General features: G+C 40.3%; 1 protein-coding gene across 1 annotated transcript; it reads right to left on the bottom strand.

The window, feature by feature from the left end:
• Positions 1-13,111: 13,111 nt before the first annotated feature.
• dcstamp (dendrocyte expressed seven transmembrane protein) lies at positions 13,112-24,281 on the bottom strand. The gene is made up of 6 exons (XM_078398438.1): positions 24,200-24,281; positions 21,511-22,577; positions 18,109-18,233; positions 17,812-17,875; positions 15,180-15,512; positions 13,112-13,225 (listed from the first exon to the last, which is right to left on the bottom strand). The coding sequence occupies exons 1-6, from the start codon at positions 24,279-24,281 to the stop codon at positions 13,112-13,114; spliced, it is 1,785 nt and encodes a 594-aa protein (XP_078254564.1).
• Positions 24,282-24,730: the final 449 nt, after the last annotated feature.

Genomic DNA, 24,730 nt, shown 5'->3' with positions numbered 1-24,730 from the left:
GGAGAGGTTTGGGCCCAACGGGTCAACTTTGTCTAGTATCCCATAAAAATCAGGTATTGCTACAAGACTGACAAGTTATCATTGCTAAGATACGTTTACTCTCTTAAACATCAGTAAACGATTGCAATCCATAACACTAACAAAATGTGACACCTTAGTCATCTTTTCATTGGGTGTCCAATCTATCCAAAGTTGATTCATGCGATTCACAAATAATTACTGAGTCTGCATTATTGGCATGCAGGGTTTTATAAAATAAATGTGCAATATCTTCATTAAAAATTCCACAAAAGCCCATAAGGAAGCTCCAAGACCGCTTGAAGCATGAAAATAAGGTCAGACAAATGTTTTTCATTTGCTCTTTGCATTTACAATTTCTCTTTTGCTACATTTGGGCCTTTGTATTTAGTGGTTCAGCAGTGGATTACCATTTTTCATTTTGTCAAAGTGTGTACAATTCTGCTACAATGCAGAAGGTAAAGTTCTGTTTTCTTTATATCATTTTCTTTTCACTCAACTGCCTATCTACTCGGGGAAGCACAGATAGGGTAGACAGTTGGAACCACTTTCACATAGACAGGAGGGTATAGCTTACAAGTGAGAGAGGAAAAGTTTGAAGGAGATGTGTGGGGCAAGTGTTGTGCACAGATGAGGCGGCTGCCTGGAATGTGTGTTGGGGTGGTGGTGGTGAAGGCAGTACAACAGGAGCACTTAAGAGGCTTTTACATCAGCAGAGACATTGTGGGCCAAAGGGCGTGTTCCTGTGCTGCATTATTCTATGTACTATGTTCTTTTGTATTCGTGGCCTTTCTTCAAACTTTGACATGGACTCTCTTCCCTTACAAGTGCCTTTTTATTCCTTTTCATTCACAGCCTATCTTCAATTATTGACATGGTTGACCAAATGACACTTATGCCACACAAACTGCAGGTAATGAACATGTACAACAAAAGAGATCTAACCACCCATCAGTGATTTTCAACAACTATATTGTTGCAGTGACCCCTAATACAAATATCCTGAAGATCACCATTGATCAAAAATTTAATTAGGCAAGCCATGCAATAGATTGGTTACAGGAAGGGTTTGAAGGTTGGGCATCCTGCGCCATATGACTCTTTTCCTTATACGTTATGGACTTATCACCATTTACAAGACGAGTCTGGAAGGTGATGGGACACTCTACACTTGCTAGGTTGCGTATAACTTCAACCACGCTCACCACTATCCTCGAAAGGACAATTAAAGTTAAATGACCTGTCATAGCTTTGTGAGCAATGTGCAGAAACAGAAAATGTAGAACAAAAAATGTAGAACAAAAGAATACAAAGTATGTGAATGCTGAAAAATATGCAAAGCTGGAAATCTTTAATATAAACTGCAAAAAACTGGCAAACCGCAGCATGTCAGGCAGCATCTCTGATAAGAGAAACAGTCAACATTTAAAGTCCTAGCCCTTTTGTCAAAAATGGAAAATAAATTAGTCAATAAAATTGGAATGGGATAGTTAGAATAGAAGGTATATCTCTAAAAGAGAGCGTTAAAATAACTTAATTGGCAGTTGCAAGACCATTGTGCTTTGTGTATGTCATGTGCTGCTGCTAACAAGACTGAGGGGGATACCTGTCAGGTCAGACTACTAATAGAATGAGAAACACTGACAAAATTAGGCAGGCCAAATGGCTGGTTCTGATTCAGACAGAAAGAAAGAGCGAGTTAACTAATTAAGACCAGAAGACTGTTACATGCCCAGATTGAAGATGAGGTGTTAAGCTGAACTTCATGTAACAGTGTCGGAAGCCACAAACACATCAATGTAGGATTGGATTGAAACTGCACTTCTACACCACAATGTCAAATTCAGGATGTAGAACGTCAGAATCCTCCTGCACAATCCCAACCATGGCAGACCTCAAAGCCACTTAGGTTTCATAGCTAGGAACTTAGACACTTTAATATTGACATCACATGTTGGACAAAAATACCCATTAAAAGAACAATGCAGAGAGTCATAGAGTCATACAGTGTGGGAACAGGCCCTTTGTCTCAACTTGCCCACGCCGACCAACATGCCCCATCTATACTAGTCCCACCTGGCTGCTTTTTGGCACATATCCTTCTAAACCTACCCTATCCATCCATGTACCTGTTTCTTAAACATTGCAATAGTTCTTGCCTCAACTACCTGCTCCGGCAGCTTGTTCAATACATCCACCACCCTTTGTTCAAAAAAATTACCCCTCTTGTTCACATTAAATCTTTCCCCCTTCACTTTAAACCTATGTCCCCTGGTTCTAGATTCCCCTACTCTGGGCAAAATACTCTGTGCATTTACCCGATCAATTCCTCGCACGATTTTGTATACCTCCAGAAGATCACCCCTCATCTTCCAAGAAACAAAGCCCTTGCTTGCTCAACCCTGGAATAGTGATGGAGGATCCAGACATGACACATTCAGGTTATGATTCTGTATGATACAACTTGATTAGTTTGTGCGACAGATATCCCAATTTAGACATCAGTCACCAAATGTTTGCAAGGTAGACTGCATTGGGAGTGATTCTGTCTTGTTTTAATCCAGTGCATTGGTTAATAATAGATAACGTTGAAAAGTAAAAGGACAGAAAGTTTAAGAAGGGATAACAGAGTAAGGTCAGGTAAAATCAGGACCAATGTGAGAAGAGGGGTGGTGAGTACCGAAATAAAGGTATTATATTAGAATGGACATGGAATACGGAACAAAGTGGATGTGCTTATAGCGCAGTTAGAAATTGGTCGGTATGACGTTGTGGTCATTACGGAGACGTGGGTGAGAGAGTATCTAAGCTGGGAGCTGAATAGTCAAGGTTGCACGTCCTATCGAAAAAAAACGAAAGGTAGGCCAAGGGACTGGGGTCGCTCTTCTGGTAAGGAATGAAAGTCAGTCCTTAGCAAGGGGTGACATAGGATCAGAAGATGTAGAATACTTGTGGGTAGAGTTGAAAAACTGCAAGGATAAAAAGAGCTTAATGGGAGTTATTTATAGGCCTCCAAACAGTAGCCAGGAAGTAGGGTGTAAATTACATCAGGAGATACAATCGGCATGTAAGAAAGGCAATGTTACAGTGGTCATGGGGGATTTCAATATGCAGCTAGATAATATATAAAATGGCTTGCACTCCTCTAATATTTGTTTTAATTGCCCACAGAAACATCATCCTGTTATTCAAAAGCTATTGTATACAAAACAGCTAGAATAATTGACAATAGGTACAGGAGTAGGCTACTCGGCCCTTCGAGCCAGCACCACCATTCAATGTGATCATGGCTGATCATTCTCAATCAGTATCCCGTTCCTGCCTACTCCCCATACCCCCTGACTCCGCTATCCTTAAGAGCTCTATCTATCTCTCTCTTAAATGCATTCAGAGAATTGGCCTCCACTGCCTTCTGAGGCAGAGAATTCCACAGATTTACAACTCTCTGACTGAAAAAGTTTTTCCTCATCTCCGTTCTAAATGGCCTACCCCTTATTTTTAAACTGTGGTCCCTGGTTCTGGACTCCCCCAACATTGGCAACATGTTTCCTGCCTCTGACGTGTCCAACCCCTTAATAATCTTATATGTTTCAATACGATCCCCTCTCATCCTTCTAAATTCCAGTGTAAACAAGCCTAGTCACTTCCATCTTTCAACATATGACAGTCCCGCCATTCCGGGAATTAACCAAGTAAAGCTACGCTGCATGCCCTCAATAGCAAGAATATTCTTCCTCAAATTTGGAGACCAAAACTGCACACAGTACTCCAGGTGCAGTCTCACTAGGGCCCTGTACAACTGCAGAAGGACCTCATTGCTCCTATACTCAACACCTCTTGGTACGAAGGCCAAAATTCCATTGGATTTCTTCACTGCCTGCTGTATCTGCATGCTTCCTTTCAGTGACTGATGCACTAGGACACCCAGATCTCGTTGTACGTCCCCTTTTCCTAACTTGACACCATTCAGATAATAATCTGCCTTCCTATCCTTACCACCAAAGTGGATAACCTCACACATCCACACATCCACATTAAACTGCATCTGCATCTAAAATTTCTCTATATGCAGATGACGTATTAATTTACATTACAAAACCAGAAATTAGTATCCCAAACTTATTAAAGCTAATAACCCAATTTGGTTCATTTTCAGGATACAGAATAAATTGGGAAAAAAGTGAAATTATGCCAATAAGAGAACATAATAAACAGATAATACAACAATTTCCATTTAAAATAGTAAATGAAAAATTTAAATATCTAGGTATCTATGTAACTAAGATATACACATCATTATTTAAAGCAAATTTCCACCCATTACTGGACAAATTACATAAGAATATTCAATATTGGAAAACACTCCCTATCTCAATGGTTGGGAAAATTAATGCCATAAAAATGATTTTTTTACCGCAAATATTATACCTTTTTCAGACAATTCCGATATATCTGACAAAAAACTTTTTAAAAAAATTGGACTCTATTGTTAATGATTTTATCTGGGATTATAAGAATCATAGGATAAACAAAAGACACTTGTGTAAATCAAAAATAAATGGAGGCCTGGCTTTACCCAATTTTTTGTTTTATTTCTGGGCAGTTAATATTAAAAATATGAATTTCTGGTTGGAAGAAATAGATCATCAACCAGACTGGTTAAAAATGGAAAAGGAAGATTGTTTACCTTTTGATATTGGTTCGATATTATTCGCCACGTCTAAATTAAATAAAAAAATTTATAGGGGAAACCCTATAATATTTAGTGCTACACGAATTTGGAAACAATTAAAAAAGACATTAAAATTAGATAATTTATCACTTTCTCTTCCAATTGTGAATAATCCTTTGTTTAGGCCTTCATGGGTAGACGGGGGTTTTACACAATGGAAGGATTATGGAATTAAAAATATGGGACAGCTTTATAAAGAAGGCACCTTTCTGACATTTCAGGAGTTGCAACAGACTTATGGTCTTCGTGGAAATGATTATTTCAGATATCTTCAACTTAGAGATTATGTAAAATCGAACTCCCAAAATTTTCGAATTAGAAATTCAGAAATTCTTGATGAATGTTGGAACAAACATCCTAATACAGAAAAATTAATATCTTATATATATAATATCTTATTAGACAGTGACATTCCCTCCACGGACTTATACAGACAAAAATGGGAAAAAGAATTAAACCAAGTAATTACGAAAGATACTTGGGAAGAAAGTTTGCAACAGATATATCAGTGTTCACTAAACGCCAGACATTCTCTAATACAATTTAAAGTAATACATAGGTTACACTACTCAAAAACAAAACTACATAAAATTTTCCAAAATATCTCACCTAAATGTGATAAATGTCAACATTTAGAAGCTACATTATCTCATATGTATGTAAACTGTATAAAAATTAAAAAATTCTGGGTAAATATTTTTAGCATAATATCTAAAGTAACCAGCACACAATTGGACCCAGATCCAAAATTAATTATACTCGGAATATTAGAATTAAATCAAACATTTAGAACAATACAAAGAAACTTTATGGATTACAGTTTAATAACAGGAAAAAAATTAATTCTAAAATTTTGGAAAGGCCCTACGGTCCCCACAATCAAAATGTGGATTGGTGAAATGACGGAGACCTTAAACGTGGAAAGAATTAGATTTTCCCTGTTGGATAAACAGGAACTATTTATTGGAACATGGTCTCCTTTTATTGATTACTTAAAGGGTCAGAATGGTTCAGCACAGGAGCCTGACTAGCACTCGGACGAAAGAATGGATGAAATGCTATACTTTGAAATGTACGAATATATCTCGAATGAAGTTGTTGTTATTTTAATAAATTTCTCCACTCTTCCTTAACTAACTTTGTCCTTATCTTTATAATTTGTTTTTGTTTTTGTTTTTATTTTGTTTCTCTCTCTTTTCCTTCTCTACTTCATCTATTTCTTTAGTTCTATCTAGTTTAAAAAAAAAAGGGGGTACAAGGTATTGGAGACAATATAATAATAATTGACAATAGTATCAATTTAAAAATGTATGACTGTAAAGATGTACCTATCTCCAATAAAAAATTTATTTACAAATAAACTGCATCTGCTATGCATCCGCCCACTCACACAACCTGTCCAAGTCACCCTGCAACCTCATAGCATCTTCCTCACAGTTCACACTACCATCCAGCTTTGTATCATCTGCAAATTTGCTAATGGTACTTTTAATCCCTTCATCCAAGTCATTAATGTATATTTTAAATAGCTGCAGTCCCAGCACCGAGCCTTGCGGTACTCCACTAGTCACTGCCTGCCATTCTGAAAGGGACTCATTGCTTTCTGTCTGCCAACCAATTTTCTATCCACGTCAATACCCTACCCCCAATACCATGTGCTCTAATTTTGCCCACTAATCTCCTATGTGGGGCCTTGTCGAAGGCTTTCTGAAAGTCAAGGTACACCACATCCACCGGCTCTCCCCTGTCAATTTTCCTAGTTACATCCTCAAAAAATTCCAGAAGATTAGTCAAGCATGATTTCCCCCTCATAAATCCATGCTGACTCGGAACGATCCTGTTACTGCTATCCAAATGCTCCGCAATTTTGTCTTTTATAATTGACTCCAGCATCTTCCCCACCACTGATGTCAGACTAACTGGTCTATAATTTCCCGTTTTCTCTCTCCCTCCTTTCTTAAAAGGCGGGATAACATTAGCTACCTTCCAATCCACAGGAACTGATCCTGAATCTATAGAACATTGGAAAATGATTACCAATGCGTCCACAATTTCTAGAGCCACCTCCTTAAGCACCCTGGGATGCAGACCATCAGGCTCTGGGGAATTATCAGCCTTCAGTCCCATCAGTCTACCCAACATCATTTCCTGCCTAATGTGGATTTCCTTCAGTTCCTCCGTCACCCTAGGATCTCTGGCCACTAGAACATCTGGGAGATTGTTTGTATCTTCCTTAGTGAAGACAGATCCAAAGTACCGGTTCAACTCGTCTGCCATTTCCTTGTTCCCCATAATAAGTTCTCCTGCTTCTGTCTTCAAGGGACCCACATTTGCCTTGACTATTTTTTTCCTCTTCGCATACCTAAAAAAGCGTTTACTATCCTTCTTTATATTATTGGCTAGCTTACCCTCGTACCTCATCTTTTCTCCCCGTATTGCCTTTTTTGGTAATCATCTGTTGCTCCTTAAAAGAGTCCCAATCCTCTGGCTTCCCTCTCTTCTTTGCTATGTTATACTTCTTGTCTTTTATTTTTATGCTGTTCTTGACTTCCCTTGTCAGCCACGGGTGCCTCTTACTCCCCTTAGAATCTTTCCTCCTCTTTGGGATAAATTGATCCTGCAACTTCTGCATTATTCCCAGGAATACCTGCCATTGCTGTTCCACCATCTTCCCTGCTAGGGCCTCCATACAGTCAAATCTGGTCAGCTCCTGCCTCATGCCTCTGTAATCCCCTTTGCTATACTGTAATACTGACACTTCTGATTTTCCCTTCTCCCTCTCAATTTGTAGAGTAAAACTTATCATATTGTGATCACTGCCTGCTAATGGCTCTTTTTTATCTTGAGTCCCCTTATCAGATCAGGTTCATTACACAACACTAAATCCAGAATTGCCTTCTCCCTGGTAGGCTCCAGTACAAGCTGTTCTAAAAATCCATCTCGGAGGCACTCCACAAACTCTCTTTCCTGGGGTCCATTACCAACCTGATTTTCCCAGTCTACCTGCATGTTGAAATCTCCCATAACCACCATAGCATTACATTTGCAACATGCCAATTTTAGCTCTTGATTCAACTTGCACCCTATGTCGAGGCTACTGTTTGGGGGCCTGTAGATAACTCCCTTTAGGGTCTTTTTACCCTTACAATGCCTCATTTCTATCCATCCAGCTGTGGCTTACCTGCGGTCCGTTTGTCTTTGTGTTTTTGTTGTTTTTTTGTCTTAATTGTAGATGTGATGTCGTGTTTTTGTGTTTGTGTACTATGTGCGTGTGTGGGGGGGGGGGGGGGAGGGGGGGAACTGTAAAACTGTAAATGTGTCCCTTCCAACCGTTGTTTTCTGTATCGGGTTTCCGTTCCTGCTGCGGCCTACCATCGGCCCAACTCCTGGAGCTGACCGCCTCCAGGGCTCTGGTTCACAGAGCCCGCGGACCGGACTCACCATCAGCGGAGCCGGCCGTCCTCGGAGGCTGCGGGAGCGGCTGCGACTCGCTTTAGGCTCGGGCCGCGTGGATTCCGACATCGGGAGCTCCGGCAGCGGCAGCGTGTTCGCCCGCCCCGGATCGCGGGGCCTGGGTCGGCCTGCCGCGGACATTTCACCGTCCGGCGCGGCCTGAAATAGGTCGCGAGATTTTTCTCTGCTCGGCGGGGGCTTCAGTGTTGGGAGCCATGACCGCCCCGACATGCAGCAACAGCGGCAGCGACAGCGTGTTCGACCGCACCGCATCGAGGGGCTTGGGTCGGCCCGCTGCGGACCCTTCACCGTCCGGCGCGGCCTGGAACGTGGCAACTCCAACAGCCTGGCCGCGGGAGAGGACAGCAGGGGAAGGGAAAAGACATTCTGGCCTTCCATCACAGTGAGGAGGGGACTGGAGGAGACTCACTGTGATGGGTGTTTCTTTTTTTTTGTGTGTTGGTTGGGGTTGTGTAATTTGCTTGTTTTATTGCTTTTATTGTTGGACTGTGGGTGACTAAATTTCGTCCAAAAAAATTGTTTTTTGGATGACAAATAAAGATATCTTGAATCTTGAATCTTGAATCTTGAATCTTGAGTTTGCTTTATTTGAAGGCAAAGAAATGCTGAAAGAATGGTCCATGATGCAGAGCTATGTTCTCAATGAATGGCTAATGATTAGACTGAGAATTCTCCAACAGCACATATCTGGTTGGTGTTGCCTGATTTGGTCAAAATCCTCAGTTCTGCCTTGGCCTCTACCTAGAGACAATGAGCCATGCAGTTTAAGCATAGTGGAACCATTGAAAATTTTCAGTGACTAGTGGGGTGCCGTAAGGCTTGGTGCTGGGACCTCAGTAATTTACAATATATATTAACGATTTAGATGAGGGAATTAAATGTGACATTTCCAAGTTTGCAGATGACATAAAGCTGGGTGGCAGTGTGAGCTTCGAGGAGGATGCTATGAGGCTGCAGGGTGACTTGGATAGGTTGGGTGAGTGGACAGATGCATGGCATATGCAGTATAATGTGGATAAATGTGAGGTTATCCACTTTGATTATTATCTGAATGGTATCAGATTAGGAAAAGGGGGTGTGCTTGTACATCAGTCACTGAAAATAAGCATGCAGGTACAGCAGGCAGCGAAGAAAGCTAATGGCATGTTGGCCTCAATTGCGAGAGGATTTGAGTTTAGGAGCAAGGAGGTCCTATTGCAGTTGTACATGGCCATGGTGAGACCGCACCTGGAGTATTGTGTGCAATTTTGGTCTCCTAATTTGAGGAAGGACATTATTGTTATTGAGGGAGTGCAGTGTAAGTTCACCAGGTTAATTCCCGGGATGACGGGACTAACATACGATGAAAGAATGGGTCGACTGGGCTTGTATTCACTGGAATTCAGAAGGATGAGAGGGGATCTTATAGAAATATAACATTCTTAAAGGATTGGACAGGCTAGATGCGGGAAAGATTTTCCCGATGTTGGGGGAGTCCAGAACCAGGGGACACAGTTTAAGAATAAGGCCATTTAGAACTGACAGAAAGTTGTGATTCTGTGGAATTCTCTGCCGTAGAAGGCAATAGAGGCCAATTCACTGGATGTTTTCAAGAGAGAGTTAGATTTAGCTCAGAGCTAAAGGAATCAGGGGATATGGGGAAAAAGCAGGAACGGGGTACTGATTTTGGATGATCAGCCATGATCATATTGAATGGCAGTGCTGGCTCGAAGGGCCTAATGGCCTACTCCTGCACCTATTTTTCTGTTTCTATGACATACATGTGCAGCTGATTGAAATGGTGTCTTCCAATGAACAAGTCATGTTTAATGAGCCTTATATGTGAACAATGCGGAGAAGGAAGAAGGTCATTCACTTTTTGCTGTTTTAGTCAGATACTTGTTTTTTTAATCTGCAATGAGGTTTGAAGAAGCTGACTGATAATTCAGTTATTGTGGTCTGCAACCCTTTAAGGACCATTGTTTTATCAGATGCTTTCCTTCCAACAGATGTATCACAGATCAAGTTCTTGGGAAATCCTGTACTATATCTGTGCTCTAAGATTGCAGAATTGAACACAAAATCTCCCCCGGATATGGTTACACCTATGAATTGGGCTGTTACAATACCATTTATACCATCTTCACAAAAATAAAGTTTGTATATATAAAAGATCAAATTGTGCATTGTGAGAGAGATGAAAGAAATGGTCAGGCATGTAGGAATGGGAAAGATCGTTCCCTTCATCCTTTCTATTGATTATAATTAAGGACAGGATCTAAACTCTTCTGTAAATTGGAGTTAAGGTTGTCAAGGGTTGACGTCAAGTGTTGACATCCGGTGTAAGTGAAGAGTGAATTAAGCTGCAGCAAATACAGGGTGATGTACAAAGACATCCAGGACAGAATATTCCAGAAATTTGAAGACCAAATGACCAAAAACTGGCAACGAGAGATAAAAAGCAAATAACAAAGATTTATTTTTCAATTATTTAATCAGATGATCAAATGCAAAGAAATTAAGTGTAAAACAAATGCATTTGTAGTTTAACAGCCAAAGATTAATCATAATAAAAATATCAATGATCAATTGATTTTCAGCTGAAGCACATTTTTTTGCTGTAATTGTTCAAACGGTAGCTTCAGGAAAGCATAAATTAAACTATATTAACTGACAACGATAGTAAAGATTGTAAGATAATACATTCATTTGAGCTCAGTCTTCTACCAAGAACAGTACAATACATTCCCCACTCAGCATTAGCCTTTGCAAATGGTTACACCACCAAGCTCCCACCCACAGATCAGTCTAGTCATTATCTATTCTTTACATGGACATAGAATGACCCAGCGCAATAAGATTAAATTTATCAACCTTCACCAGTTCAACTAATTTTGCAAACCTCAGCTATCCTTCAGGATCCAGGCACTACAACTTACTCTTTTATTTCTTCTGGTTTTGACATTTATCTATTCAACAAATCTTTCTCAAAAACAAACAATTTTTCCTGACTGTTATTCAGAATTGTAGAGGCACTGTAAGAGTGACCACCTTTTGCAACCATAAAACAACTTAAGCCCTATGGAAATAATTTTATTGGAACCTTGAAATAAATCGCAAAAAGATGCAAGATATGCATAATTATTAGGAAATTCAATTAATGTGTGAGCTGAGGCAATCTTTTATATACTGCACCAGATCAGAGCATGTGAAGGAAAAGTTCGGAGGCAGGTCAAGGGAGGATCACAGTGTAAAGATGGCATTGGATCAGTTGAGAAAATGTTCCTCAGCTCCGCTGCTGGTAATTGCAGGGAGAGATGTGGAGGTGAGGGGCCACATGCTGTATGTGTATGTGTAGAGTCAATTGCTGCCCAGTAGCTGTAACCATTTATTGGTCTGAAGAAGGATCCCGACCCGAAACATCACCTATCCTTTTTCTCCAGAGATGCTGCCTGACCCATTGAGTTACTCCAGCACTTTGTGTCTATCTTCGGTAGATACCAGCATCTGCAGTTCCTTTCCACACCATTTATTGGTGGAGTTCGGGATGGAGTCTTTGAGTCTGGGAGGCAGATTGTTGATCAGAACAGGGGCCAGTCAGTGGACGAGTGTAATCAGGAATGAACAAAATGTGAACAATGAGTGAAGATAATACATTTGGAGAGAGGGGAATGTGATGAACAAGATTTCATAGAAAGTGAAGATAGGCACAAAATGCTGGAGTAACTCAACGGGCCAGGCAGCATTTCTGGAGAGAAGGAATGAGTGAAGTTTCAGATCAAAACCACTCCTCAGACAGACTGGGGGGTCGCAACCCGAAATGTCACCGATTCCTTCTCTCCAGAGATGCTGCCTATCCCGCTGAGTTACTCCAGCACTTTGTGCCTATCTTCGATTTAAACCAGCATCTGCAGTTCTTTCCTACACATTTCATAGAATGTGTACCGTTCCGAACAGTAACTCCCACACATGCGTGTCAGCATCCCTGCCGGCCGGGAGCATCACCGGTTTGGGCGGTAGATTGGAAACACCGTCCATTCAGAGGACGGTGACAAGGGACCTGCACGGGGCTCGGCCGGAGCACAGTCTGAAAGACTGCAGCCAATTTTTGTAAGTTACGATGATGTTTAAAGTTCAAAGTTAAGTAGTAAACTACTGTTACCTTACTTACTCCATTGCGGTTATTTTTCCGGGCAATTCATAACAGAAAGCATCTTAGAAAGAGTCCATTGTGGCTTTTTTGCCCACTGTGGCTTTTTGCTACCAATATTTGAAAAGTTGCATTCCCATTTTCCTCCACTTTTGTCTTGAAAACCTTTATGTTTCAAGTACTCATCCAATCCTCCCCTTTGAAAGTTAAAAATGAGTCCTTCGCAAGTTGCGAATTCAACATCTTAAAAAAGCTGTTGGGTAAAGCATTTTTCCCTCATCCCCTTCTAATTTTTTGCGATTTAGTTTAAGTTTCTGTTTTTTGTTGATCAATCACACTCTGACAGGAAACTGTTTTTTCCTACATAAAATACAAGCTTCAATTTTAAATACATCTCTTAACCTTCTCTGCTCTCAGAGCAACTGCAGGTTTACTTGTCTATGCACAACTGAAGCTCCTCATCCTTGACATTTTTCTAAATGTTTACTAATGACGCATAAATGTGTTTTTATACAAACTTATCATGCACCAGCAAGAAATAATTAAAGAAAATGATGAAACATAATTCAAATTAAGATGAGTTTGTAACAAATAATTTTGTTTGAGACATAAATGTGGAACACAGCCAGATTTCTGTAATTGACTGTAGAGCATATTTACAACCTTTTATTAAAGTCTATTACTTCAATTATAATTGCATACAAACTATTGTATGGCATCATGTTTTAGTTCCTGCTTAATATTTGAGCCATCATCAATCAAAGCTCAATACGGACTTCATCAGAGTTCTGGTTATATATTATCTTATTTTTCCGCTTCTGTAGTTCATTTTTATTTTTCTTCATTTTAAAGATGGGAAACCAGAAGGAAATCTATAGGGGTTAAAATATAAAAATTAAAGGTGAAAATGATTGTTTTTACGCAAATATTTATTTAACAAAATAACATTCTTTCATTGAAACTTTGCAGTGTGTATGCTGAAACCAGGCAAGAAAACACTGAAACAAAAACAGAACAAAAAAGGCAATTCTCTATTTTGTTTTAGATTTCTAACACCTGCAGTTTTTGCACTAATTGAAAACAGAGTGGCCAGAAACTTGGTTTTAGGTTGGACTCCATATCATTCATTGGTGGCGGAGCCTGAACTTAGCTCAAAAGTGGAATGTGAACTCACTAAAAAAGAGAATTTTATTATCTGGAGCCTCCAAGAAACTTAGTGAGAGAAATTCATCCATGGTTTAACTGTGTCAAGCACACAATTTAGTTAGATCTGCTCCACCTTCATGATTCGGTCCCACTAAATTCAACCCAAGAACAAATTTCTGGATGAGAGCTCACTGGCATTTTTATACCAGCCTAGTCTTGCCATTGTGAAGCCATTTGGAGTTTAATCAGAGGAAATCAGAGACTGTTGGCAAGGGCAAACAAAGATTGAGAAAAGCAGATGAAGTTCCTTTCTAAAGTGGATGCCTTAAACCTCTGTCCCACAGGCTGTTTTTTAGGCGACCACAGGCGACTAGGCTGTCGCCACATGGTTGCCGGGGTGTCGCCGGGTGGTCGTGAGTAGTCTCCAAAGAGTCGTAGTGTCTTTCTGGTTGCCGCTGGATTTTCAGAATGTTAAAAAAAAATCGGCGACAGTGGGTTTGACGCCAATGAGCGTAGCTTGACATCTCTTGATGTAGGTGCTGTCGTAGGTTGTCGCCAGGTGACATAGGTTGTCACCAGTGCTGACTTTGGTGAATTCCATTGGCGATTACCTACATCAACCTACGTCAACCGGCGACAGGTACCGGCGTCAAAACCGGAGGCCAAAATTACATGAATTATCTTCAGTTGTCTTCAGTTGTCGTCCACAGGGTCGTAGCTTGTCGTAGCTTGTCGCGGGTGGACGTAGGTTGACTTCGGTTGTCGTCTGTGTGGTCGTAGGTTGTCGTAGGTGCGGTCGTAGGTCCTACCTGCGATGATTGGGTTACCGGTTGTCGGTAGCTTGACGTCGAATTGGTGGTAGCTTGTTGTAGCTTGTCGAAGACATTGCTGTTGGGGCCCAGTCTCCGTTTTTTCAGCGACCTGTATTTTTTTTTCCATATTCCATTTCCTGCCACTTTATCTGTAATTTGGATTATTGGCTCGCTTCGCTTCTCTAAAGTGCTTTGGAAGATTTTTCTGCTTCAATGGCACAATGTAAATGCAAGTTGTTTATCTTTATTTCCCATCAGATATGAGGGATTTCTACTTCAGATACTCTTACAATTTATTTTAAAAAGGAATTCTAGGATTTGAACCCAACAACAATGAAAAAACAGTAGATTTCCATGTTAGGATAATACAGAACGAGGAAGGAAATCTGCATTTGAAAGTTTTCTCTTGTAGCTGCTATGCTTTTTATTCTGGTCATTGATTTGAGAGTTGCTGTTGGAGTAACTCTAGACAAAGAACTTCAGTGGGAACAGAAAGGGCAATTGAGTACTGATGTACTCTACATTTAATTCTCTATAATTGAGTACTGATGTACTCTACAGGACATTCTAGACATAAAGGTGAATGGCCATTTTGATGGAAGATTCATAAAAAGAATGATACTCTAGTGTGTGACAGTGAAAGCGGCATTTTTATTTAATGGTCGGACAAAATGGGCAAAATATAGCAACAGCCTATTTTACATGCTTTGTTATAGGTTTAATGGAAAACAGGTCCTTGGGAGAGAAGAAAAAAAACTGTAATGGATATAATAAAAAGAGTTCTAGATGTAACCAATATTTACATCTCTGTATGACACATATTAATTTCCCGTATCATTTTTATAGCTTTACCTTATAATTAACTTACTGTTTTAACAGTCGTGTTCAATACCTCCTCTGTATTGAATAATTTGGCCCAGCGCCTTTTCTGTAGTATTTTGTTATGCAAAGATCGTACACGGTCCTCCTCAGTCTCCTTGTAAAATGATGATAAGACCATAATTTTCAATATTGTAAGTTTTGCGGAAAATAAAGTGAGTAATAATAGGATGGCTAATAATGTGGTGAGTGGGATCCATATTTTGCTTATCGATAGAGTTGGTTGAAGGATGCAGTCTCTTTTAGACAAATCAATATTTGATGCGAAGTTTTCATTGGACTCCTGCTTTTCCTTCAGAAAGGTGAGGATTTTGACCTTTTTCTGAATAAAAACAATGAGATAATAATTTAGACAATAGACAATAGACAATAGGTGCAGGAGTAGGCCATTCGGGCCTTCAAGCCAGCACCACCATTCAATGTGATCATGGCCGATCATTCTCAATCAGTACCCCGTTCCTGCCTTCTCCCCATACCCCCTGACTCCGCTATCCTTAAGAGCTCTATCTAGCTCTCTCTTGAATGCATTCAGAGAATTGGCCTCCACTGCCTTCTGAGACAGAGAATTCCACAGATTGACAACTCTCTGAATGAAAAAGTTTTTCTTCATCTCCGTTCTAAATGGCCTACCCCTTATTCTTAAACTGTTTACCCTGGTTCTGGACTCCCCCAACATTGGGAACGTGTTTCCTGCCTCTAATGTGTCCAACCCCTTAATAATCTTATACGTTTCGATAAGATCCCCTCTCATCCTTCTAAATTCCAGTGTATACAAGCTTAGTCGCTCCAGTCTTTCAACATATGACAGTCCCACCATTCCGGGAATTAACCTAGTAAACCTACGCTGCACGGCCTCAATAGCAAGAATATCCTTACTCAAATTTGGAGACCAAAACTGCACACAGTACTCCAGGTGCAGTCTCACTAGGGCCCTGTACAACTGCAGAAGGACCTCTTTGCTCCTATACTCAACTCCCCTTGTTATGAAGGCCAACATTCCATTGGCTTTCTTCACTGCCTGCTGTACCTGCATGCTTCCTTTCAGTGACTGATGCACTAGGACACCCAGATCTCGTTGTACGTCCCCTTTTCGTAACTTGACACCATTCAGATAATAATCTGCCTTCCTATTCTAACCACCAAAGTGGATAACCTCACACTTATCCACATTAAACTGCATCTGCCTTGCATCCACCCACTCACACAACCTGTCCAAGTCACCCTGCAACCTCATAGCATCTTCCTCACAGTTCACACTGCCACCCAGCTTTGTATCATCTGCAAATTTGCTAATGGTACTTTTAATCCCTTCATCCAAGTCATTGATGTATATTGAAAATAGCTGCGATCCCAGCACCGAGCCTTGCGGTACCCCATAGTCACTGCCTGCCATTCTGAAAGGGACCCATTTATCCCCACTCTTTGCTTTCTGTCTGTCAACCAATTTTCTATCCATGTCAGTACCCTACCTCCAATACCATGTGCTCTAATTTTGCCCACCAATCTCCTATGTGGGACCTTGTCGAAGGCTTTCTGAAAGTCGAGGTACACCACATCCATCAGCTCTCCCCTGTCAATTTTCCTAGTTACATCCTCAAAAACTTCCAGTAGATTAGTCAAGCATGATTTCCCCTTCGTAAATCCATGCTGACTCGGAACGATCCTGTTACTGCTATCCAAATGCTCCACAATTTAGTCTTTTATAATTGACTCCAGTATCTTCCCCACCACTGATGTCAGACTAACTGGTCTATAATTTCCTGTTTTCTCTCTCCCTCCTTTCCTAAAAATTTAATGCATAAAGAGGATGGCCTAGAAACAAAAAGACCCTGATTAAAATGTGTAAGAATGTAACAGGTCAACACATAATATCTTTCAAAATCTACGACTGCAAACTTTAATAGTACACAAAGCTCAAGGCACCAACGAACACATTCAATGCAATCAAAATCCATATATTTTACCATTTGATTAAGACAATCTCACTAAGAAAATCAGGGTGGTGTTAGTCAGTGATAATGGAGCTCAGGATGTTGGGAGTCATGGATTGATGGGATAGGTGGAAGGCTTAGGAGACCAGAGCAGACCAAAACCAAAAGATGAAAAGGGAGACAAAAGATTCCTTGAAACAAATTAGGAAAAGATGAGGCCTTGTTAATGTCCCTATGGCATTCGCTACACACAGTGTCCCAACTGAAAGAAGACTCATTTATTCCTACTTTCTGTATCTACTCACTCACCAAATCTCAATCCACATTAGTATATGGCCCTTCCCAATCCAATGTGCCCTGATTTTGCTTAATGAAGGGCTTATGTCCATCCAAATGCATCACAGGTTCCAGTCCCCAATATTAATTCTACTGGTTATCACCTCAGAATAAATTCCTAAAGATTTGTCATATATATCTATGTATATTAGAAGATAATAAAAAGGTATGGGCAGAACCAAATAGGATATATTTAAGTGCTCAGTTATTCCTTAATTATATGGAATTGAATGTTCTCTCTCACAGATGTCAGGCAAAATAGTCTCGTCCTTTTACTTCTTCCTCCTTTCTTCCATCATGGGATTAAGCAAACTTCCAATCTGTAGTAACTATTTGCAAAATGAGAACCTTTACATTCATAGTCTCCACAGCCACCTCTTTGGAAGGCTTGGGATACAGGTCATCAGGTCCAGGGAACCTGAATATGCAACGAATGTTTGATTAAATAGAGAGAAAGATACAGTGTGGAAATAGACCCTTCGGCCCACTCTCGTCCATGTCAGTCCACTTTCACATCCACTCCCTACAAACTAAGTGCAATTTACATAGGCTAAGTAACCTACAAACACGCACATCTTTGAGATTTTGGAGGAAACCTATGCCATCACAGAAAGAAGTTGCAAACTCCACACAGACAGCACAGGATCAAACCTAGGTCTCTGGCACTGTGTGGTTGCAGCCTTGGATGAACGAGGAGGTCCATAATCTATTGAGCACCAGATCTTGGGCATTCGTGCCTGGGGGATGTAGGGTCGTATAGGAAGTCCAGGTACCATCTTGATAAGAACATCAGAAAAGCAGTGTCCATTTCAGTCTAACTTGGAGGATGAGACAGAGGTTTGACAGCTGTGACAGGGCTTGCATATCATCACTTCCTACAAGGCAGAATCAGGTAGTAGCTCAAGTGCATAAATTCATAAATTCTAGGAGCAGAATTAGGCCATTCAGCCCATCAAGTCTACTCCGCCACTCAATCATGGCTGATCTATCTTTCCTTCTCAACCCCATTCTCCTGCCTTCTCCCCATAACTTCTGACACGTGTCCTTAAAAATATCCATTGACGGCCTCCACAGCCATCTGTGGCAATGAATTCCATAGATTCATGGCGCTCTGATGAAGGAAATTCCTTCTCATCTCCTTTCTAAAGGTGCGTTCTTTTATTCTGAGGCTATGGCCTCTGGCCCTAGATTCTCCCACGAGTGGAAACATCCCTCCACATTCACTCTATCCAGGCCTTTCACTTCGGTAAGTTTCAATGAGGTCGCCCCTCATCCTTCTAAACTCCAGCGGGCACAGGGCCAGTGCCTTCAAATGCTCATCATATTAACCCAATCATTCCTGAGATCATTCTCGTAAACATCCGCTGGACCCATTCCATTGCCACCACATCCTTCCTCAGATATGTGGCCCAAACCTGCTCACAATACTCCAAATGTGGCCTTACAACGCCTTATAAAGCCTCAGCATGACATCCATATTTTTCTATTTTCGCCTTCTTGAAATAAATGTTAGCATTGCATTCGCCTTCCTTGCTGCCGATTTGACTTGCAAATTAACCTTTTGGAAATCCTGCACCAGCACTCACAAGTCCCAGTGCATCTCTGATTACTGAATTTTCTCCCCATTTAGAAAATAGTCTATGCCTTTATTCCTGTTATAAAAATGCATGACTCCACACTTTGATATGCTGCATTTAATCTGCCACTTTTCTGCCCACTCTCCCAATATGTCCAAGTCGTTCTGCAGAGCCCCTGCTTTCTCTGCTCTACCTTCACCTATCTTCACATCATCTGTAAACTTAACCACAAAGCCTTCCATTTCCTCATCCAAATCATTGATGTACATCAAGAAGAGTAGCAGCCCCAGCACTGATGTGACATCATGAAGGGTAGTTACAGTTTAACTTTTGATTATATTAGGCTTTTCTAGAATTCCTGCTATTGATTTAAAAATAATTGTAGCTCTATTGTAATTGAGGGTAAACCTAGGTCAATGTCCACGTTGCTGGTTAGAAGCCAAGGTTGCCATACTGATGGAACTGTCTGGCTAGTCAGTGCAACAGGTGGGATATTCCTGGTCTGATAGACGTTGCTGTAAGCAAAATTCCCAGTTATTTACAATATATGGAATGTGAGATTATATTATGTTATATTACATAAATTAGCTGAAGTCTATAATATGTGATGATTGATATCAAGATGGATCAACCACTTGATATTTCTGGTTGAACGTTGTGGTAAATGTTTCAGCCTTGTCTTTGTCACTAATATGCAATGCCCTGATCTAGGTGAGGATAGGGATCTCCTTGCAGTTTCTTCATCCCATTAGCTATTTAGCAGACTGCTACCACTCTAAAATAAATACACTGAATTTTGGAAATAGTCAGTGTTTTGTACAATGTCTGTGGGGAGGGAAATACACATAAATGTTTCAAGTCAATAACATTTCTTCAGATCTGATTAACTAGTGAAAGATTATCAATCTGAAACATAAACGCAGGAGGATGAGGGGTGATCTTTCTTGAGGTGTATAAAATCATGAGAGGAATAGATCGGGTAGATGCACAGGGTCTCTTGCCTAAAGTAGGTGAATTGAGGACCAGAGGACATAGGTTTAAGGTGAAGGGAAAAAGAATTAATAGGAATCTGAGGGGTAACTTTTTCACACAAAGGGTGGTGGGTGTATGGAACAAGCTGCCAGAGAAAGCAGTTGAGGCAGGTACCATCTCAACATTTAAGAAACAGTTAAACAGGTACCTGGATAGGACAGGTTTGGAGGGATATGGACCAAATGCTGGCAGGTGGGACTAGTGTAGCCAGGACATGTTGCCAGTGGGAAAGTTGGGCCAAATGCCCTGTTTCCACACTGTATCACTCTATGACTATGACACTATAAATAACATTTTCTTTCCAGCTGCTGCTTGAAATGTGATGTATTTCTAGCATTCACTGTTTTAAATTTTTGTGCAGAATTTTGCTTTTTGAATGACCAGGTGGGGGAGGATGCAAAACTTTGCCCATATCTGTTGGTTATGAGATTGCTTAGCCCCGGCACACCCCATTCAACCAGCAATGCTTCTCAGATTAGATTGTAATGTTAGATTGTGAGATATACAGGGTCACGAGATGACAGGTTGTGAAAGTGTACAAGAGTCAAGAGAGAATCAAGAGAGAGTCAAGAGTGTTCTATTGTCGTGTGTCTCAAAATGGAACAATGACATTCTTATCTGCAGCAGCAGCACAACGGCAGCAGCGCAGCAGCAGCGCAACGGCAGCAGCGCAGCACCAGCACAGCACCAGCAGCGCAGCACCAGCGCAGCACCAGCGCAGCGGCAGCAGCGCAGCGGCAGCAGCAACAGCAGGTTGTAAACACAAAATAGATAATATGCTAAAAAAAAAGTTAAATAAATTAAAAGATAACAATATAGTGCAAAAACAAAACAAAGCCCAAGTCCCTAATGCAATCCAGACAGTACATTTCTACTGTTGCTATTGGTACACATGGATTAGAAACATAGAAACATGGAAAATAAGTGCAGGAGTAGACCATTCAGCCCTTTGAGCCAGCACCGCCACTCAATATGATCATGGCTGATCATCCAGAATCAGTACCCCATTCCTGTATTCTCCCCATATCCCTTGATTCCTCGTGTATGCCTAGCTTTGAGTTGCCAGATCAGTTCTGGGTCCACCCAATTTGGCCTGATAATCTTGATACATAACATGAATATAAGGTGGTCTCAGTTTGAAGATGGGAGATTGTCTCCACATGAAGTATGGGGTAATTATTCCAGCCAATGCTGCCATGATTCACTCACCACTTGACACAGACCCTGTCAGAAAGTTATGTCCCTCTAATCTCACTTTAATAAATGGCCTGTGACAGTAGGGGGACCAAATGACACTTGTTCAACTTTCCATTTGCAGTGCTCATTTAAGAAATCACTTTACAAGCCTTGCTAATGAGGTTGTGAAATGCTGCAATACAATTTAAACTGCAAAAGTTAACTAAAAACTGCACTATTATTTTAAAGGAAAAATACTTATACTTACAGAAAAAGACACACTCATGGTAATATTTATTGTGGGCAGATGGTCCATATGATGTTTTAATGAATCTGTAATTCGAAATATTCCATAATCCAGCATTATGATTATAGTCCAAATGCACAGATTAATCAAGATAGGAGCCAGGAATCGTGCCATGTTTTTCAGTTCCATTTTTGATAAACCTAGTGCTGGAATTTTCCTGAAATACTTCTTCTCTTTCTTAGTTAGTTGGAGCAAATGCGATTTTCCCAGTTCTTTCTGCTTTTCATCAAATTGCAGCAATTGATTTGTGACAAATAAGTTTTCAAAATTAACATTGGATAAAAATCTTTTGATGTAGAACCAAGTGAATAATAGAATCAGCAGGACACCCATGAGAGCCATTGCATTTATACAAACTCTCGAAAAAGTGCCAAGTGTTGAAATTATGTTATTAGCCAGGCTGTCTATATTCATTTTGGTTGCATTGAGTTTTATTTTTACATCATCATCATCAATGTTGTGATAAACATTTAATTCATCTTTGAATGTAAATAAATTGAAGGTTTCTATCTTCTTGTGTTGTTGATAAATCCATTTGATTATTTTAGTGTAAGTTGACAAAAGATCCTGGACAGATACTAGCATGTCTACCAAGTGGCAATGTAAGAGCCTCACTAATTCCTTTAAATTGTGAAAGCTATTTTGGGCACAGTTAAAGAGCACTATACTGGTGCCAGCTGTTATCAGGGCATTGCGACCTTGTTTGGTTCCACATGAGAAAAGGAATATGAGGGTGAAACATCTGAGATACTTGGAAAAAAATAGAGCTCCAGGAATGACCACAGAAAAGGTTCCACACAATGCCAGAGCTACTACCAGGTTGCACTGTAATTTTTCCAAGCAAATGTAAAGAATACCACTAGTGCCCATGCCCAATAGAAGACAAAACAAGATCAGGCACAGAGTTCTCTTCAAACCAGGTTTCCGTTCCGATGAAAACACTTCAACGAGGTCTCTGAATAACTGAGCAGCAATCTTGAAATTAGCCATTTTAATGTAGAGAGATGTTCTGTCCACAATTGGAAAAACTGAAATGAAATAAAATATTAACACGTATTATTAAAAGAGCATAGGTGAATATAGTAATATCTTGTCAAGGAGTATAATGTCATTGAGAAAAACCAGCAGAAGTTGAAAAGCATTTCCTTCATCACACATTCAAATATCAATTATTCAATGGAAGGATTTTTGGATTAACAGTTGGGAACACATAGTTGAAGGAAAGTTATTTTTTTGAGTTTTATGTTTTCATGTTGAGATACCAAAAAAAGCACCAGCATTAGAACACAAGTGGTGACTTCTATTCAATATAACTGATGTTTATAAATAAACAAATAATACCCATAAAGTGTTCCATTAAAATGGGAGTTTACTGTACATTATTTGTCGGCAAGTGTCATTTGATAACACTGCCAATGACTCTTTTGATCACTTTGCTAATGATTGGGAACGGATTGAGTGGGCAGAAATTAATTGAACTGCATTGTCCTGCTTTTCATGCACATGACATACCCAGGGAAATTTTCCCACTTTGTCAAGTAACTGTACTAGAACAGCTTGACCAGAAGCTAATTTTGGACTTCAGTACAACAGTCAGAATGTTATCAGGTCTCATAGCTTTTGCTGCATCCATTTTTTTCATATCACATGGAGATTGAATCAATTTGAATAAAGATTGGTTTTGGTGATAATTAAATCTCAGCAGAAAGCCAAGCTGGATCACCATGCAGCACTCCTTGCTGATTGTGGTTGAGAATGCTTCAGCCTTGTCTTTACTACTCACTTGCTGCCTCTGCTCCTATTGCTGAGGATGGGGGATGTTCTTGGAACCTTCTCCTCTAGTCAGTTGTTTAATTATTCACAACTATTCCCCACTAAAGCTGGGAAAACTGTGTAGCTCTGATCGGCTTCATTGGTTGTGAGGTTATTTAGCTGTCTGTTGGATGAGATATATATAGTCGGACTGTGCAGTTTCTGATATGACTTTCGGCACAATCATTGAACCAGGGTCAATTGCCTTGCTTGATAGTGATGATAATGTGAAGGATATGCTGGACATATGGTTCCAGAAGGCCATAATGCATATTACTGCTACAGCTGATCATCCAAATCACCTTCCAGATGCCTGGATATGAGCTGCCTGATGTCATATCATATCATATCATATATCTACAGCCGGAAACAGGCCTTTTCGGCCCTCCAAGTCCGTGCCGCCCAGCGATCCCCGTACATTAACACTATCCTACACCCACTAGGGACAATTTTTTTTTTTTTTTTTACATTTACCCAGCCAATTAACCTACATACCTGTACGTCTTTGGAGTGTGGGAGGAAACCGAAGATCTCGGAGAAAACCCACGCAGGTCACGGGGAGAACGTACAAACTCCTTACAGTGCAGCACCCGTAGTCAGGATCGAACCTGTGTCTCCGGCGCTGCATTCGCTGTAAAGCAGCAACTCTACCGCTGCGCTACCGTGCCGCCCCGTGTTTAAATATATATTATTTAACAGAATTGTAGTGCCACATAATGGAAAATGCTTGCAGGAGGACTGTAGGATAGTTACCTCTATGTATATTGTCTGGACATATGTATGTGCTGCTTGTAGATTGGTTAAAGTAGGTTTATACATCCTATGGTTCATTCATTACCTTCCTCGATGTCATCTTTCTCTACGTTAACCACCTCTACTACCTCCAGCCCAATGATATCCTTGTATTTACAGTATCTCATTCAGGCCTCGCCTGCATCATTCTTTTCCATCATCTGTTAATTGTGAATTTGTCACTTGCTCTGGAGTTATTATTAAACAAGTCTTTTTCTTCCTTTCAGGTCTACAAATCCAGGCTTTGGTTCATTAGTCCAATATTTCTTCAGCTGGTTTGACATCAAATGTTGTTTTTATAAAAGTTAAGAACCTTTACTATGTTAAGGGGAAGTTGTTGTTTTTATTGCTCAACTTCCTTTTCTCGACATAGAAATTCAAGCCGGTTGCAAGATCACTTTGTTATTCTGAGAGGAATAAATTATTCATACAAATCTATTCACTAAGTACACTTGTAGGGGGTTTTTACAACAAAAAAAATTTCTGCTTATTCCCTGTTGTCTTTTCTTCCTTGAACTGCTTCCCCTTGAGTCATTGACTACATTGGATTATAACTGATGACCCATCCACTCTTAGA

Source organism: Rhinoraja longicauda, chromosome 4 (assembly GCF_053455715.1).
Source record: "Rhinoraja longicauda isolate Sanriku21f chromosome 4, sRhiLon1.1, whole genome shotgun sequence".
Taxonomy (NCBI): domain Eukaryota; kingdom Metazoa; phylum Chordata; class Chondrichthyes; order Rajiformes; family Arhynchobatidae; genus Rhinoraja; species Rhinoraja longicauda.
Note: the sequence above shows the minus strand (reverse complement) of the source record. Positions and strands in the feature narration are given on the sequence as shown.